This window comes from Somniosus microcephalus, chromosome 3 (assembly GCF_052327205.1).
Source record: "Somniosus microcephalus isolate GS21.2 chromosome 3, FLI_Smic_1.0, whole genome shotgun sequence".
In the NCBI taxonomy this organism is placed as follows: domain Eukaryota; kingdom Metazoa; phylum Chordata; class Chondrichthyes; order Squaliformes; family Somniosidae; genus Somniosus; species Somniosus microcephalus.
Window position 1 is genome coordinate 23,951,934 of NC_140989.1, and position 18,311 is coordinate 23,970,244.

At 47.8% G+C, this 18,311-nt stretch overlaps 1 protein-coding gene across 1 annotated transcript in view; it reads right to left on the reverse strand.

Moving 5' to 3' along the window:
- Window positions 1–1,180: 1,180 nt before the first annotated feature.
- LOC147120906 (protein phosphatase 1G-like) overlaps window positions 1,181–18,311 on the reverse strand; it is a 64,115-nt gene continuing 46,984 nt past the window's right edge. Inside the window, exon 10 of the mRNA XM_085979381.1 lies at window positions 1,181–2,746. Within this exon, the coding sequence (XP_085835507.1) occupies window positions 1,967–2,746 (780 nt within the window). The 3' untranslated portion in view covers window positions 1,181–1,966. The remainder of the gene's footprint in view (window positions 2,747–18,311) is intronic.

An 18,311-nucleotide genomic window follows, 5' to 3' on the forward strand; every position in this document is an offset into this window, starting at 1 on the left:
GAAGCTTTGACCACGCTCGATCAGCTCCGATGGACGGGTCACATTGTCCGCATGCCCGATACGAGACTCCCAAAACAAGCGCTCTACTCGGAGCTCCGGCACGGCAAGAGAGCCCCAGGTGGGCAGAGGAAACGCTTCAAGGCCACCCTCAAAGCCTCCTTGAAAATGTGTAACATCGCCACTGACACCTGGGAATCCCTGACCCAAGACCGCACAAAGTGGAGGAGAAGCATCCGGGAAGGCACCGAACACCTTGAGTCTCTTCGCCGGGAGCAAGAGGAAGCCAAGCGCAGGCAGCGCAAGGAGCGCACGTCAACCCAAGCACCCCACCCACCCGCCCCTTCAACCACCGTCTGCCCCACCTGTGACAGAGACTGTAGGTCCTGCATTTGACTAATCAGTCACCTGCGAACTCATTTTTAATGTGGAAGCAAGTCATCCTCGGTTCCGAGGGACTGCCTAAGAAGAAGAAGCAGTTTTAGTTTTTAATTAAGTCAGGATATCATTCAAAGGTCTCTATAGAGTTGAACTATATAGCCATATAGTCATCTCGCACTTTTCATGGCCTCAGGATGTTCCCAAGTGATTTACAGCCAATTAAGTATTTTTTTGAAGTGTAGTCACTGCAGTAATGTAGAAAACATGGCAGCCATTTTGCGCACAGCAAGCTCCCACAACCAGCAATGTGATAATGGCCAGATAATCTGTTTTAGTGATGTTGGTTGAGGGACAAATATTGGCCAGGACACCAGGGAGAACTCCCCTGTTCTTCTTCGCAATAGTGCTGTGGGATCTTTTATGTCCACCTGAGAGGGCCTTGGTTTAATGTCTCCTCCGCAAGGCAGCACCTCTGACGGTGCAGCGCTCCCCCAGTCTTGCTAGATTTTGTGCTCAAGTCTCTGGAGTGGGACTTAAACCCACAAGCAGCTGACATCAGCGGCGAGAGTGCTCCCAACTGAGCTACAGCTGACTCCTAAGATGGGTGATGGGGTCAGAGCTGAGGGCACTAGCTAACGTAAGGGCTGAGATCCTTTGATGAGCTATGGGAGGAGCAGTCACGTTCCCATGTTTTTTTTCCAGTTGCGGTGGGGCCAGGATTCCTTGCGCCCTGTTTCCCAACAGTCTGCTTCAGTCCCGAAAGAGTCATGGACACGGTTTGATAAAATATAGTCCGTTTATTGAAAAAGTAGGCCATGCTCAATCAGTGCAACAACACCAACAGTACAAAAGGTTACATTTTTGTTCAAACAAGCTCCGCTCTGCATGTAAACAAAGCAGCTTCAGTGCATATAAGGCCAGTCTAGCAGACCCCATGCTGCATCTAATCAAGCACAGCAACTTGCATCATATAAGTGCTGCTGGTTCATGCGTGGCAGATCTTAAAGATTATGGAAGATTATGTTAAAGAAGCTGCGTATCACACAATTTAATATAAAGGGAAAAGCAAAATACTGCGGATGCTGGAAATCTGCAATAAAAACAGAAAATGCCAGAAATACTCAGCCGGTCAGGCAGCATCTGTGGAGAGAGAAACAGAGTTAACGTTTCAGGTGGATGACCCTGTGTCAGAACTGGAAAAAGCTGAAGATGGAACAGGTTTTTAAGCAAGTGCAGGGGCAGGGAAAGTGGGCAAGGGGAGGAAAGAACAAAAGGGAAGGTCTGTGATAGGATGGAAGGCAGGAGAGATTAAGAGACAAAAGGGCTGATGGTGCAAAGCCAAAGGAGATGGCTAGCGCTGCCTCTGCCCGACTTGCTGAACACCTCGCTCCGGTTGCGGGAGCGAGCGGTGAGAGCGGGCCGCCCGAAGCAGGGAGAACGCGCTAGCGCCGGACCCGTCTCGGGCGCCATCTTGACAAAGCTGTTAGCAGAGACTTGGCTACATGCTTAATGAGGCTCAGAAGGGTATTGGCGACAGACCAGAAAGCCTTGGATACCAGAGCCCCAATCCAACTGGCAATTGCACCGATTAATCCGAGTATTGCCCATATGATCCCAGTGAGAGACCGACAAGGGCTGCAACCGCGCTGAAGATCCCCCAAACAACCCACACCACTCCACAAACACCAAAGGCCACCAAAGCAGAGACACACCGTGCAATAAACCGCAAATAATCGAATAGGCTGGTCACGATGTTATTGGGGTCCAGAAACAGCATCACCCACATATTTAACAGAAACTCCATGATCACTTTCAACAGATCGCCTACCCTTTCTGAAACTGCACGTTTGGACCGTTTGGGGTTGAACTCAATGGAACTCTGAAGCCATCCCTGCAATTTCTCCAGGGTGGCGGTTTCCTTTACTGTCTCTCCGGTTGTTATATCCAGTGACAGGCTGTAACCACCGGATACCTCTGTTTCATCGTCAGTGTCTTTGTCCCGACCCTCCTTGCAGCATCTGTAATAGGTGTACACCATGTAGGGTATGTTCACAGTTTCGTTGAGGTACTCGTTGGATGGGATGGCTCCAGTGATCACGAACAAGGTCATCCCCGGCGGACACTTCCCTTTCATGGCGTGGACCGGTTTCTCGGCGTATTGAAACCATTGGCTGTTCCAGCTCTTTGGCATGGGCACGACATTGGTGAGGGTGCATGTCGCTCTGCTGCTGCCAGGGTTAAACGAGTACGGGTACAGGTGACCTTGATCGTACAATGTGTTTGCATAATCACTGTTGAGGGCTTGATTCTCCCCAACTCCATCTTCTGGTTCCTCACTCATTTCCTCTGAACCATTCGGCAGATCTAACTGAAATCAACATTGGAAATGGTCAGTTCAGATCCTACTTCTCTTGATTTAAACTGTGACTCATATCTACCTACAACCTATTTTTAAAAATCTTATCTTTGCACACACTTCCTGTGTGTGCAAATTCTTATTCCCTGTTAAATTTCCCCTCGATAAATTCACATTTATTAGCAAAGGCGGTGTAGTGGTTTTGTCCTCCCAAATCCGTGACCTCTCCACAAGGGCAGCAGGTGCATGGGAACACCATCACCTCCAAGTTCCCCTCCAAGTCACACACCATTCTTACTTGGAAGTATATCGCCGTTCCTTCATTGTCACTGGGTCAAAATCCTGGAACTCCCTCCCTAACAGCATTGTGGGAGTACCTTCACCACACGGACTGCAGCGGTTCAAGAAGGCGGCTCACCACCACCATCTCAAGGGCAATTAGGGATGGGCAATACATGCCGGCCTCGCCAGCGACGTCCACGTCCCATGAATGAATAAAAAAGAAAAATAATCCTAGTGGTCTGGACTAATAATCCAGAAGAAGGCCAGTTCAAATCCCACCAGGGCAGTCTGAGAATTTGAACTTTTTTCTGTGGGACTTTGTAAAACCTATACAAAAAGAACTGGCTGCTAAAATCCCAACATGGCAATTTTAGAATTTAAAAAACTGAATTGAAATTCTCAAACTGCCCTGGTAAGATTTCGAACTCACCCTCTCTGGATTATCTAAGTTATTATCTAAATGGAGAGAAACTGCAAAGTGCTACAGTACAAAGGGATCTGGGGGTCCTGGTGCATGAAACACAAAAAGTTAGTATGCAGGTGCAGCAGGTGATCAGGAAGGCCAATGGAATCTTGGCTTTTATTGCAAGGGGGATGGAGTATAAAAACAGGGAAGTCTTGCTGCAGTTATACAGGGTATTGGTGAGGCCACACCTGGAATACTGCATGCAGTTTTGGTTTCCATATTTAAGAAAAGATATACTTGCTCTCGAGGCGGTTCAGAGAAGGTTCACTCGGTTGATTCCGGAGATGAGGGGGTTGACGTTTGAGGAAAGGTTGAGTAGGTTGGGCCTCTACTCATTGGTGTTCAGAAGAATGAGAGGCGATCTTATCGAAACATATAAGATTGTGAGGGGGCTTGATCGGGTGGATGTGGTGAGGATGTTTCCACTGATGGGTGAGACTAGAACTAGGGGGCATAATTTTAGAATAAGGGGCTGCCCTTTCAAAACTGAGATGAGGAGAAACTTCTTCACTCAGAGGGTAGTAAATCTATGGAATTTGCTACCTCAGAGAGCTGCGGAAGCTGCAACATTAAATACATTTAAAATGGAGATAAACAGTTTCCTAGCAGATAAGGGAATTAGGGGTTACGGGGAGAGGGCAGGGGAGTGGACGTGAGTCTAGATTCGGATCAGCCATGATCCTATTGAATGGCGGAGCAGGCCCGAGGGGCCGTATGGCCTACTCCTACTTCTTATGTTCTTATGTACAGTAATATAACAACTGTACTGCCATATTCAGATGACTCATTTCTCATCCTCGCATCTTTCGAGAAATGATCAGCAGCAGGTTGTAAGAAAACGATTCCGTATTGAAACAATATCCTACCTGCGGTTCAATAAGGAAGTATTTGGGTCTGGAGCCCAATCCAGCACTCGTCCCATAACTCTCCTTGTAAGCGGAATACACCGGGATCCGGAGCTCTGTGTTGTACACCGTGGCGAATTGATCCTCATTGTTTAAGCGCTGGCAGATTTTGACAAGGTGACTAGGGGCTCAGTGCCGTTACAAAAGAACTGGCTGCATTCATCGAAGGAGCTGACAACTTTCGCCTCTGTTGCCCAAGGGGCAAGAAAAACCGAGAGCAGAACCAAGCTGCAGCATCTCACGCTCCGCAACATGGTTCTTGTCCTCCAGCCACAAAATGAAATAATACGAACTGCTCCAGCTCGATGCTCCAGCTCGCTGCTTTTGGTTTCAGTCTTGTGTACTGTCGCTTTCATTAGAGAAGTCACACAACACCAGTCATCGCAGCCCTGCCTTCGATCTATTTTCTTTTCTTTCCAGTTTTGAAAAAGGGTTTCGACTCGAAACTTCAGCTCTGATTTCTCTCCACGGATGTTGCCTGGCCTGCTGAGTCTTTCCAGCATTTTCTGTTGTTATTTCGGATTTCCAGCATCTGCAGTATTTTGCTATCGTACCAGGTTATTGTCCAACAGCTTTATTTGAAATCACAAGCTTTCAGAGCGCTGCTCTTTCGTCAGCTTATGATTTCAAATAAAGCTGTTGGACTAGAACCTGGTGTTGTGTGACTTCCCACATTTGTCCACCCCAGTCCAACACCAGCATCTCCACATCATGGCTTTCATTAGAGAGGAAGGGAGGGGAGGGGGTGATACTTTGACTGAGTGGTTCCGCTCAGCTAGCTTGGAGACGTGATGGAGACTTGATCTGAGGCAGGGCAACTTGCTGCTGCAGATGGATCCAAGTAATGTAGATTACACCCAAGTAATATAAGAAGGTAAGAATTAGGAGCAGGAATAGGCCATTCGGCCCTTTGAACCTGCATCGCCATTCAATAAGATCATGGCTGAACTTCTACCTCAACTCCACTTTCCCCGCCCTATCCCCATATCCCTTGATTCGCTTAGTATCCAAAAAGCCATAGATCCCAGCCTTGCATATACTCAACGACTGAGCATCCACAGCCCTTTGGGGCAGAGAATTGGCGCAGAGCGGATCTGGGAGGAGTGGCGAGGCGGCGGCGGCGTATAAAGGGAGCCTGTGGCGCAGGTAAGCCCCACAGCAGCAGCGGCGGCGGCAGAGCAGACCTAGGAGGATCGGTGAGGCGGCGGCGGTACCAACTCAGCACCGGCAGAATTTTCAAAGAGTGACGTCAGAAGTCAAAAGTGATGTTGGCACAAGGGGAGGTAGCTGATTGGTGAGTAGCTGGTAACATAGAAACATAGAAGATAGAAGCAGGAGTAGGCTATTCGGCCCCTCGAGCCTGCTCCGCCATTCAATGCGATCATGGCTGATCATCCAAACTCAGTACCCTGTCCCTATTTTCTCCCCATACCCCTTGATCCCTTTAGCCTTAAGAAATATATCCAACTCCTTCTTGAATATATTTAATGAACTGGCCTCCACCGCCTTCTGTGGTAGAGAATTCCACAGGTTCACCACTCTCTGGGTGAAGAAATTCCTCCTCATTTCTGTCCTAAATGGCTTACCCTTTATCCTTAGACTGTGTCCCCTGGTTCTGGACTCCCCGACCATCGGGAACATCCTTCCTGCATCTAGTCTGTCCAGTCCTGTCAGAATTTTATAAGTTTCAATGAGATCACCTCTCATTCTTCTAAACTCCAGCGAGTACAAGTCCAATCGACCCAATCTCTCCTCATACATCATTCCTGCCATCCCAGGTATCAGCCTGGTGCATCTTCGCTGAACTCCTTCCATGGCAAGAACATCCTTCCTCAGATAAGGCGACCAAAACTGCACACAATACTCAAGATGTGGTCTCACCAAGGCCCTGTACAACTGCAGCAAGACATCCTTGTTCCTGTACTCAAACCCTCTCGCTATGAAGGCCAACATACCATTTGCCTTCTTAACCGCCTGCTGCACCTACATGCTTACCTTCAGCGACTGATGCACAAGGACACCCAGGTCTCGTTGCACTTCCCCTTCTCCCAATCTATTGCCATTTAGATAATAATCTGCCTTCCTGTTTTTGCCACCAAAGTGGATAATCTCACATTTATCCACGTTATATTGCATCTGCCATGCTTCCGCCCAATCACCCAACATGTCCAAATCATCCTGTAGTTTCTCGACATCCTCCTCACAGCACACAGCACAGTGTTTATACTTGGCTTTCTTAAAGTTTTAAGTTTATTCCAGCTAGGTTAGTAAATAGTCTGTTAAGTAGAGGTATGGCAGGGCAGCTCACACCCGTGGAATGCACATCCTGTGCCATGTGGGAAGTCCAGGACACCTCCTGTGGTCTAGATGACCATATGTGCGGGAAGTGTTGCCAGCTACAGCAGCTCGAGCACCGGGTTACGGAGCTTGAGCGGTGGCTGCAGTCACTGCTGTGCATCCGCGAGGCTGAGAGCTATGTGGATAGCACGTTTCGGGAGGTGGTCACTCCGCAGCTTAAGAATGTGCAGAGAGGGAATGGGTGACCGCCAGACAGAAAAGGAGGACCCGGCTGGTAGTGCAGGAGTCCCATGAGCCCATCTTGCTCACCAACCAGTATTCGGTGCTGAGTACTGGTGAGGGCGATGGTTCCTCTGGGGAGTACAGCCAGCGCCAAGTCCACAGCACCATGGAAGGCTCAGCTGCACAGGCTGGGGGGGGGGGGGCGGCGGAAGAGGAGAGGGAGAGCAATAGTGATAGGGAATTCAATATTTAGGGGAGCAGACAGGTGTTTCTGCGGCCGCAGACATGACTCCAGGATGGTATGTTGCCTCCCTGGTTCCAGGGTCAAGGATGTCACTGAACGGTTGCAGAGCATTCTGAAGGGCAAGGGTGAACAGCCAGAGGTCGTGGTCCATATCGGTACCAACGACATAGGTAGAAAGAGGGATTAGGTCCTGCAGGCAGAGTTTAGGGAGCTAGGAAAGAGGTTAAAAAGCAGGACCTCAAAGGTAGTAATCTCCGGATCACTACCAGTGCCACGTCCTAGTGAGTTCAGAAATAGGAAGGTAGAGCAGATGAATGTGTGGTTGGAGAGATGGTGTAGGAGGGAGGGCTTTAGATTCCTGAGGAATTGGAACCGTTTCTGGGGGAGGTGGGACCTCTACAAGCCAGACGGGTTGCACCTCAACGGGAACAGGACCAATATCCTCACGGGAGGGTTTGTTACTGCTGTTGGGGAGGGTTTAAACTAGCTTGGCAGGGACATGGGAACCTGAGGGTAGAATCAGAAGGGAGAAAACCTAAGCTGGAGAAACGAAACTTAATAGGGGCCAGAAGGGGTATGACTCATTGCCAAGAAATCAGCAGACTAGTACGACTCATCCATAAGGAAACAAAACTTATCCTATATGTTAAATCTGTACACTCCCAGATAGTGATTACTGTGTAAACTTTTAAATCGATTGGATCTCTGAGGAGGTATGCAAAATGTGTATAACTGTGTGGACTTTGAGAGGCTCGTTGGAGTTTTGGTCTTGCGTAGGGATGCAAGAAGTTCTCCCCAGGCCTGAATAAACCGTTTTGACTTCAATTATTGGGTCTGTCTTTCCTGCAACAAGCCGGTGACGTCGACCTTGTATATTACTTGGTCCGCACTTCGGGGGCTTACATCAATATAAAGATAGGTGGGTTAGCAAGTTGTGAGGAGTACACACAGAGTCTGCAAAGGGATATAGATAGGTTAAGTGAGTGGGCAAAAATTTAGCAGATGGAGTATAATGTGGGAAAATGTGAGGTTATCCACTTTGGAAGGAAGAATGAAAAAGCAAATTATTATTTAAATGGAGAGAGATTACAAAATGCTGTGGTACAGAGGGATCTGGAGGTCCTAGTACATGAAACACAAAAAGTTAGCATGCAGGTACAGCAAGTAATTAGGAAGGCTAATGGAATGTTGGCCTTTATTGCAAGGGGTATGGAGTATAAAAGTAGGGACGTTTTGATGCAACTTTACAGGGCGCTGGTGAGACCGCACCTGGAGTACTACGTACAGTTTTGGTCTCCATATTTAAGGAAGGATATACTTGCACTGGAGGCAGTGCAGAGAAGGTTCACTAGGTTGATTCCTGGGATGAAGGGGTTGACGTATGATGAAAGGTTGAGCAGGTTGGGCCTATACTCATTGGAGTTTAGAAGAATGAGAGGTGATTTTATTGAAACATATAAAACTCTGAGGGGGATTGACAGGGTGGATGCTGAGAGGATGCTTCCCCTAGTGGGGGTATCTAGAACGAGGGGGCATAGTTTCAGAATAAGGGGTCGCCCATTTAAGACAGAGATGAGGAGGAATTTCTTCTCTCAGAGGGTTGTGAATCCTTGGAATTCTCTGCCCCAGAGAGCTGTGGGGGCGGAGTCATTGAATATATTCAAGGCGGAGATTGACAGATATTTGAGCTGCAAGGGAGTCAAGGGGTATGGGGAGAGACCGGGAAACTGGTGTTGAGGCCAAGATTGGATCAGCCATGATCCTATTGAATGGCGTAGCAGGCTCGAGGGGCCGATTGGCTTACTCCTGCCCCTGTTTCTTATGTTCTTATGTTCTCTGAGTGAAGAAATTCCTCCTCATCTCAGTCTTAAATGGCCGACGCCTTATCCTGAGACTGTGACCCCCAGTTCTAGACTCTCCAGCCAGGGGAAACAACCTCCCAGCATCTACCCTGTCAAGCCCTTTCAGAATTTTATACATTTCAATGAGATCACCTCTCATTCTTCTAAACTCCAGATAATATGGGCCCGTTCTACTCAAATTCTCCTCATAGGACAACCCTCTCATCCCAGGAATCAATCTAGTAAATGAGACCCAAGTAATGTAGATGAGACTCGAGTAATGTGGATGAGACCCAAGTAACATGCATCAGCACCAATGGGTTACTTGCCTGAGTACAGACAATGTTTTAGATGCCACAGTTTAACTCTAAGAGAGACTAACAACACAAATATGTAATTTGGGAATATTCTTCGTGCTGGAGACTGAATGGGAGATATTAACAATTTGCACATACAGCACATTTAACGTAGGGATACATCCCAGGCTGAGGCTCTTTTCTCTAGAAAAGAGAAGGCTGAGGGGTGAACTAATAGAGGTCTTTATAATTATGAAGGAGTTTGATCGGGTAGACATAGAGAAGGTATTTTCACTTATGGGGAGTGACGTAAGAAAACTACTAGGCACAAGGCTTTAAACAACTGTTTTTCAACATGGAGATCTAGTTGTGTCCTTCACTAGTTCCTGTTAAAGAATGTCCTGAGCAAGCTGGGCCCATGCCCGAGTATTTATACTCTCCCTGGACAGCGCCGCCAGCAGGCCGCCCACTATCATTTCATAAGTCATTTCCACATGAATGACAAGATTCATGTCATTGAGACCAAAACTAGGGGCCATAAATATAAGATAGTCACTAATAAATCTAACAGGGAATTCAGAAGAAATTTCTTTACCCAGAGAGTGGTGAGAATGTGGAGTGGTTGAGGCAAATAGTATAGATGCCTTTAAGGGGAAGCTAGATAAGTGTAACGATCAAAAACATGTCATTGTATAGTGGACACTAGGTGGAGCCGTAGAGCTGTGTAGAGCTGTATATAGCTGTATGTATTAAGACTACACTACCCAGCTGTATATATATTAAGACTACATTACCCATGAGGCTAGGCTACCCACAAGGCAGCAGTCAAGGTGGAAGCCTCTACAGATACTGTACCGGTCCACATGTGCTCAATAAAGTAACTAGCAAAAGCTAGCTGTGTTCATAATAAGAATGTCTAGTTATTAATGAACATAACATGGTACCAGGGTGGTGAAGATCTGCTGAAAATTGTGAAAAGCGACATGGAGAATTTGAAGCCACCAGAGCGTTTGAAACTCACAGGAAATATCGACTACAACTGGCAGACTCTTAAACAACAATTCGAACTCTACATTGCAGCCATCGGATTTGGTACGAAGCCAGACGCAAGGAAGATAGCGTTGCTGCTTACGGTTGCAGGCCCACAGGCGATAGAGGTATTTAATACATTTGTATTTAATCCAGAGGAGAACAGAGAAAAATTAGAAGATGTGCTAAAAAAATTTGATGCACATTGCTCTCCCCAAAAGAATGAGACCTATGAAAGATACATGTTCTGTTCAAGGACACAGCAGCAAAATGAGACTTTTGATAGCTTTATAACTGATCTGAAACTGAAAGCACAGACATGTAATTTCTCTGAGCTGAAATCATCCATGATTCATGCCCAGATTGTGTTTGGTATTCATGATAAAAAAGTCAGGGAACGTCTGTTGAGAGAAACCGAACTAAATTTGGAAAATGCAGTGAAAATATGCCAAGCCAGCGAGCTAGCTCAAAAGCACGTGAAGACTTTCAGTGAAATCAATAATGATGCTATTGTAATGAGTGATAATGCTGCTGTCGGTGCTGTGTCCTACAAGGGGAAGAAACGTGGGCAGAACAGAAATGAAAAGCAATCGGAGGATGAAATTTTTAATTGTAAACGCTGTGGTTACAAACACCAGTTAAGACAATGCCCAGCGTTTGGAAAAATGTGCACAAAGCGTAATGGAAAGAATCACTTTGCCAAACAATGCTTTTCAAAAGTAAAAACAACGAAAGGGCAACAAGTTAATGTGATTGAGGACACTGATTTAAGTGGGACATTTTTTGTAGGAATGGTGTCATGTGACGATATCAAAAAAGATACAGAAAATGTGCAGCCCTCAGAAATGGACAATGCTGAACATAAAGTCAATGCAGTAAAAGTGGACAAATGGATGATCCCACTGCAGATAAATGGAGCATTAGTTACATTGAAACTGGACACTGGGGCAAAAGCAAACTTAATCAGTATGAGTGACATAAAAAATATGAAAGAAAAGCCCAAAATACAGAAAAAGTCAGTACTACTGAAGAGCTATAATGGACAGAAAATAGATAGCTTAGGTGTATGCAGAATTAAAGTGACAGTCAAAGACAAAGTGCATCATCTCATGTTTTCTGTTGTGGCTGAAAGACTTGATTCGATACTAGGTGACAAAGCTTGTGAAGACTTAGAACTGGTCAAGAGAGTCTACCGTATAAACTGTGCCATAAGCAGACCAGATGACTCAGGTGATGAAGCAGAGAGCCCATAAGAACATAAGAACATAAGAAATAGGAGCAGAAGTAGGCCAATTGGCCCCTCGAGCCTGCTCCGCCATTCAATAAGATCATGGCTGATCTGATCCTAACCGCCAATCCACTATGACAGACTATCTCCTGAATCTAACAGAATTAGACACACGAAACAGGAGCAGGATCAGGCTACACGGCCCCTGGGCCCGCTCCGCTACCCACAGGGCCATGACCGATCCGCACCTAAACTCATGTCCAAATTCCTGCCCGCTCCCCGTAACCCTTAATTCCCTTTTCTTCTAGGAAACTGTCTATTTCTGTTTTAAATTTATGTAATGATGTAGCTTCGACAGCTTTTTGGGGCAGCATATTCCATGGACCTACCACCCTCTGAGTGAAGTAGTTCCTCCTCATCTCAGTTTTGAAAGAGCAGCCCCTTATTCTAAGACTATGCCCCCTAGTTCTAGTTTCACCCATCATCTGGAACATCCTCCCCGCATCCACCCGCTCCAAACCCTTCACAATCTTATATGTTTCAATAAGATCGCCTCTCATTCTTCTGAACTCCAATGAGTAGAGTCCCAATCTACTCAACCTCTCCTCATATGTCCATCCCCTCATCCCCGGGATTAACCGAGTGAACCTTCTTTGTACTGACTCGAGAGCAAGTATGTCTTTTCTTAAGTATGGACACCAAAACTGTATGCAGTATTCCAGGTGCGGTCTCACCAATACCTTGTACAACTGAAGCAATACCTCCCTATTTTTATATTCTATCCCCCTAGCAATGAAAGCCAACATTCCATTGGCCTTCTTAATCACTTGCTGCACCTGCATACTAACCTTTTGAGTTTCGTGCACCAGGACCCCCAGATCCCTTTGTACTTCAGTACTTTCCAGTTTCTTGCCATTAAGATAATAACTTGCTCTACGATTTTTCCTGCCAAAGTGCATAACCTCACACTTTCCAGTATTGTATTCCATCTGCCAAGTCTCTGCCCACTTACTTAGCCTGTCTATGTCCCCTTGCAGGTTTTTTATGTCCTCCTCTCTCACTACTTTCCCTCCCATCTTAGTATCATCTGCAAACTTTGATATGTTACGCTCGGTCCCCTCCTCCAAATCGTTAATATAGATTGTAAAGAGTTGGGGACCCAGCACTGACCCCTGCGGGATGAAAAGGCCAAAGGGTATCCATGTCTTCAAAAAGCCTAGTTTCTCCAAGAAGAAAGAAAAAGACTTTAAGGTCAAAGAGAAGCCAAAGGAAGAAAAGCACAAAGAAGAAAAACACAAGGAGAAAAAGTCCAAAGATATAACTGCAGCAGATGTTGTTAAGCAGTGGAAAGAGAAAAAGAAAAAGAAGAAGCCTGCACCAGAGCAGGAAGCAGTTCCGGTGGATACTCCTTCTTCCCTCAGGCCAATCTTTGGTGTTCCATTAGCCGAGGCTGCTGAGAGGACTATGCTGTATGATGGGATCCAGCTGCCAGCAGTTTTTTGAGAGTGCATTGACTACATTGAGAGTTATGGCATGAAGAGTGAAGGAAACACTGAAACCCTCTCCAAGCAAAGATCGCAAGGAGACCTCGATCTATACAAGAGCAGATTGATAACAATGCCGCAACTGCATCTTGTCATTCACCGCCAGAACAATCTCATGATGACACATCAGACTTACCCATGTTGAGAAGATCCACACGTGAAGTAAAAAAGCCTGATAGACTTAATCTTTGAGTACAATGTAAAGCTTTGAAAATGTGTTGACTGTTTTGAAAATATTTATGTTTATAGAGCACTAACAAAAGTGTTACTGATATTACCTTTATTGTTTTCTTGAAAGTTGATTGATATTGATTTTGTTAAACCTCAAAGAAAGGGGGATGTAACGATCAAAAACATGTCATTCTATAGTGGACACTAGGTGGAGCCGTAGAGCTGTGTAGAGCTGTATATAGCTGTATGTATTAAGACTACACTACCCAGCTGTATATATATTAAGACTACATTACCCATGAGGCTAGGCTACCCACAAGGCAGCAGTCAAGATGGAAGCCTCTACAGATACTGTACCAGACCACATGTGCTCAATAAAGTAACTAGCAAAAGCTAGCTGTGTTCATAATAAGAATGTCTAGTTATTAATGAACATAACAATAAGTACATGAGGGAGAAAGGAATAAAAGGATATGCAGATAGTGTGAGATGAAATAAGGTGCGAGGAGGCTCATGGGGAGCATAAACACCGGCATAGGCCAGTTTGGACGAATAGTCTTTTTCTGTGCTGTAAATTCTATGTAAAGACATTTCATAGAGGGATTGTCAATAATTTACTTCATTTATGTTGAGCGTCAAGTAGTGTCTGTAGGACTCTTCTGGTTTTTAGACTCCAGTCAGTCCCCTAGACATACCACCCAAATGATGTGGAATAATGTTACCATTTTGAACTTTTCATTCAGAATGAAGGTCAGAATGGGCCCAGAACAAATTATAAGCCTCGTTCTACTGGGGCTGTTAAAGAGCAAGAATTGAGTTTTCCTACCCTACCATTACCTTCTCCCTGGCTTGAAACAGCAGTAGTTACGGGACGAAGTTCCTTTGGTATAAGCACCTTTTGCCTAACCCAAAAATCTGGCAGAGGACAGATAAAGTTGAGAACCAAGTCTTCCCTTATCTAGTCACCTAACCAGACAAAGTCTGTCTAATCCTTAGATCTGCAAACTACTGCTGTTCTCACTGACCGCTTTTGAAATATTGCGGTGACCGTGACTACAAGTCAGAAAGGAGAGGCAGCAGCCACTTTCCTTGTAGCTCTCAGTCAGCCTGCTTCTTTCAAGCTTTTTGATAGGGGTGTAAAGCTTCCCCTACCATGAAAGGTGAGGCAGGAAGGCAAGCCAGTAAGCTCTCCTAAACCCATCTGGTGGATGTCCACAGAGTTGGTTGGAGATATAAATGGATAGATAAAGCCATGTCTCCAGCCTGCAGCAAGAGTTTTAGGGCCATTGACCCAGTTGGGATGCAATACCACATTATACTCACCAAAAATAATGAGGAAAGGGCTCGTTCTGTAGGACACCTGATATCATTCTTCGTCCTCCCGCTCCTTAAGCTCTTCATTTACATTGAAGATGTAAAACTATTAGCTTTGGCCAACTCAAAGAGAGCAGCTAGAGCAGCAATTTTAGTTGGTTGACTGGTTACATCAATCATGGCCCAGGCAGAATATCCAGTGTTATCGCATTTTGTTCAGGTCCCACCACACACAGTCTGGTGTCACGCTAATGAGAAAATGGACTCAATTTCTCATTTCAATGTGATGAAGGAGAAGGGGTCTTTAGCAGGTTAATTGTCCCAATGCTAGCAGGAATGGCACTGGAGAGAAGGTTCACTCACCAGAATCAACATCTGCTATCTCTGTTGATTGGTACAAGCGTCGCCCATTGATTCCATCTCAGGACCATCCTTGACTGAGCAGTGCCGACTCCGTGTGGCAACCTTCAAACCTACTGATGCGCTATCAATTACTCAAAAGACTGAGGTTAAGCGAGCAACTAACAGGCTTTTATTAACAAGAGAATGAAGGTGTGCCTCGAGTGGTCGACCAGTCCAGAGTACAGAGGGACTGTGGAGCAGTCACCTTTATACCTGGACTCGTGGCAGGAGTCAGCCGAGGCATGTACAGGAATGTACACAGTGGAATACAAACACTCATACAGGCAGGTAGAACAGTGGTTTACCACATTCACCCCTTGTTTAAAAATGAGTCCGGCGGGGTGAAGTGTATTAAAAGTTTGTGTATTGGAGTCTCTCCGGAGGTCTTGTCTGCCGCTGTGATCGACGTGGCGACGGCAGGGGTAGTGAAGCTTCCGGCGTCGAGTCCCGCGTAAGCTGGGGCACTGGTGTGTAGTCCTCGTGGGTGTCGAGCGGGTCGCGGGGCCCAGGCGTGCCGTCTGCTGGGGTTGGGTATTGGATCGTGGGGGGTGGTGGTAGTGGGTAGTGGGTTACTGGGGCCCCCGAGGGTGCGAGGTCTCGTATGGAGACTGTGTCCTCCCGCCCGTCCGGGTACGCAATGTAAGCGTACTGGGGGTTGGCGTGGAGGAGGTCGACCCTCTCAACCAGGGGGTCCGTTTTATGGGTCCTCACGTGTCTTCTCAGTAGGACCAGCCCTGAGGACGTCAGCCATGGTGGTAGCGATGTCCCCGATGTGGACTTCCTTGGGAAGACAAACATTTTCTCATGAGGGGTGGCGTTAGTGGCAGTGCAGAGCAGTGACCGAATAGAGTGGAGCGCATCGGGCAGCACATCTTGCCAGCGGGAGGTCGGAAGGCCCCTAGACTTTAAGGCTAGCAGGGCGGCCTTCCAAACTGTCGCATTCTCTCTTTCCGCCTGCCCGTTCCCCCGCGGGTTGTAACTGCTGGTCCTGCTTGTGGCAATACCCCTAGCGAGCAGGTACTGGCGGAGTTCGTCGCTCATAAACGATGAGCCCTGGTCGCTATGGATATAGCTGGGGAAACCGAACAGCATGAAGAGGTCGTTTAGACATTTAATGACCGTGGCACTGGTCATGTCCGGGCAGGGGATGGCGAACGGGAAACGGGAGTACTCATCAATAATGTTGAGGAAGTACACATTACGGTCGGAGGAGGGGAGAGGCCCTTTAAAATCAACGCTCAGGCGCTCGAAGGGGCGAGTGGCTTTTATCAGGTGAGCGCTGTCTGGTCTATAAAAGTGCAGTTTGCACTCAGCGCAGACTTGGCAGTTCCTGGTCATGGTCCTGACCTCCTCAATGGAGTAAGGCAGGTTGCGGGCCTTGATAAAGTGGAAGAACCTGGTGACCCCCGGGTGGCAGAGGTCATTGTGGAGGGCCCGCAGTCTATTGATCTGCACGCTGGCGCAGGTGCCACACGATAGAGCATCCGGGGGTTCATTGAGCTTCCCGGGCCGGTACAAGATCTCGTAATTGTAGGTGGAAAGTTCGATTCTCCACCTCAAGATCTTGTCATTTTTGATTTTGCCCCTCTGCTTGTTGTTAAACATAAAAGCAACTGAACGCTGGTCAGTGAGCAGGGTAAATCGTTTTCCGGCCAGGTAGTGCCTCCAATGACGCACAGCCTCCACAATAGCCTGGGCCTCCTTCTCAACAGCGGAGTGTCTGGTCTCCGGGCCCTGGAGGGCTCGTGAAAAGAAGGCCACGGGTCTCCCCGCCTGATTAAGGGTAGCGGCCAGGGCAAAGTCGGACGCGTCGCTTTCCACCTGGAAGGGGATGGATTCGTCCACTGCGTGCATGGTGGCTTTCGCAATGTCTTCCTTGATACGGTGGAAGGCTAAGCGGGCCTCTGCCGTCAAGGGAAAAGAGGTGGACTTGATCAGCGGACGGGCCTTGTCCGCATAGTAGGGGACCCACTGGGCGTAATAGGAGAAAAACCCTAGGCACCTCTTCAGGGCCTTGAGGCAGTGGGGCAGTGGGAGTTCCATAAGGGGACGCATCCGGTCGGGGTCGGGACCGATGACTCCGTGTTCCACAACACAGCCAAGGATGGCGAGGCGGGTTGTGCGGAATATGCACTTCTCCTTGTTATACGTCAGGTTCAGGAGTTGGGCGGTGCAGAGGAATTTTTCGAGGTTTGCGTCATGGTCCTGCAAGTCATGGCCGCAGATGGTCACATTGTCCAGATATGGGAAAGTGGCCTGCAACTCATTTTGATCGACCATCCGGTCCATCTCCCTTTGGAAGACGGAGACCCCGTTGGTGACGCCAAAGGGAACCCTAAGGAAGTGATAGAGGCGGCCGTTTGCCTCAAAGGCAGTATACTGGCGGTCCTCAGGGCGGATAGGGAGCTGGTGGTACGCTGATTTCAGGTCAATGGTCGAGAAGACGCGGTACTGCGCGATCTGGTTGACCACATCAGCTATGCGGGGGAGTGGGTAAGCGTCCAGCAGGGTGTAGCGATTTATTGTCTGGCTGTAGTCGATGACCAGGCGCTGCTTCTCGCTGGTCTTAACGACCACAACCTGGGCTCGCCAGGGGCTGGTGCTGCCCTCAATAATCCCCTCCTTCAGGAGCCGCTCCACTTTGGTTTTGATGAAAACCCTGTCCCCGACACTGTATCGCCTGCTCTTTGTGGCGATGGGCTTACAGTCGGGGGTGAGGTTAGCAAACAGTGGGGGGGGGGGGGTGACTCTGAGTGTGGAGAGGTTGCACCTGGTGCACGGCGGGCAATTTGGAAGCTGCTGGCTGCGGACTGTGAGTGGGGGGAGGGGTCCACCGTACGCCATCGTAACACTTTTAAGGTGGCACTGGAAATCTAACCCCAGTAGGACGGCAGCGCAGAGGTGGGGCAGGACCAGAAGTTTAAAATTATCGTACACAGTCCCGTCTACTAAGAGTGTCACCACGCAGTAGCCGCCAATGTCCGCCGACTGGGACTCAGAGGCCATAGAAATCCGCTGGTACGCAGGCAGGACTGGGAGAGAGCAACGCCGCACCGTGTCGGGGTGGATGAAGCTCTCCGTGCTCCCAGAGTCAAAAAGGCAGATTGTTTCGTGACCATTTACCTTAATGTCCATTGTGGACCGGGCCAGTTGGTGCGGTCTCGCTTGGTCCAGCGTAACGGAGGCCAGCGTAGGGGTCGGTGTGTCGTTGCGGGTATCAGATGAGGCGGTGTTGGGGGCCGAGATGGCGACTGGCGTCCAAGATGGCGGCGTCCATGATCCCCATGTGGTTGGAGGCATCCGAAATGGCTGCTGTTCTGGTGGTTCGCACATGG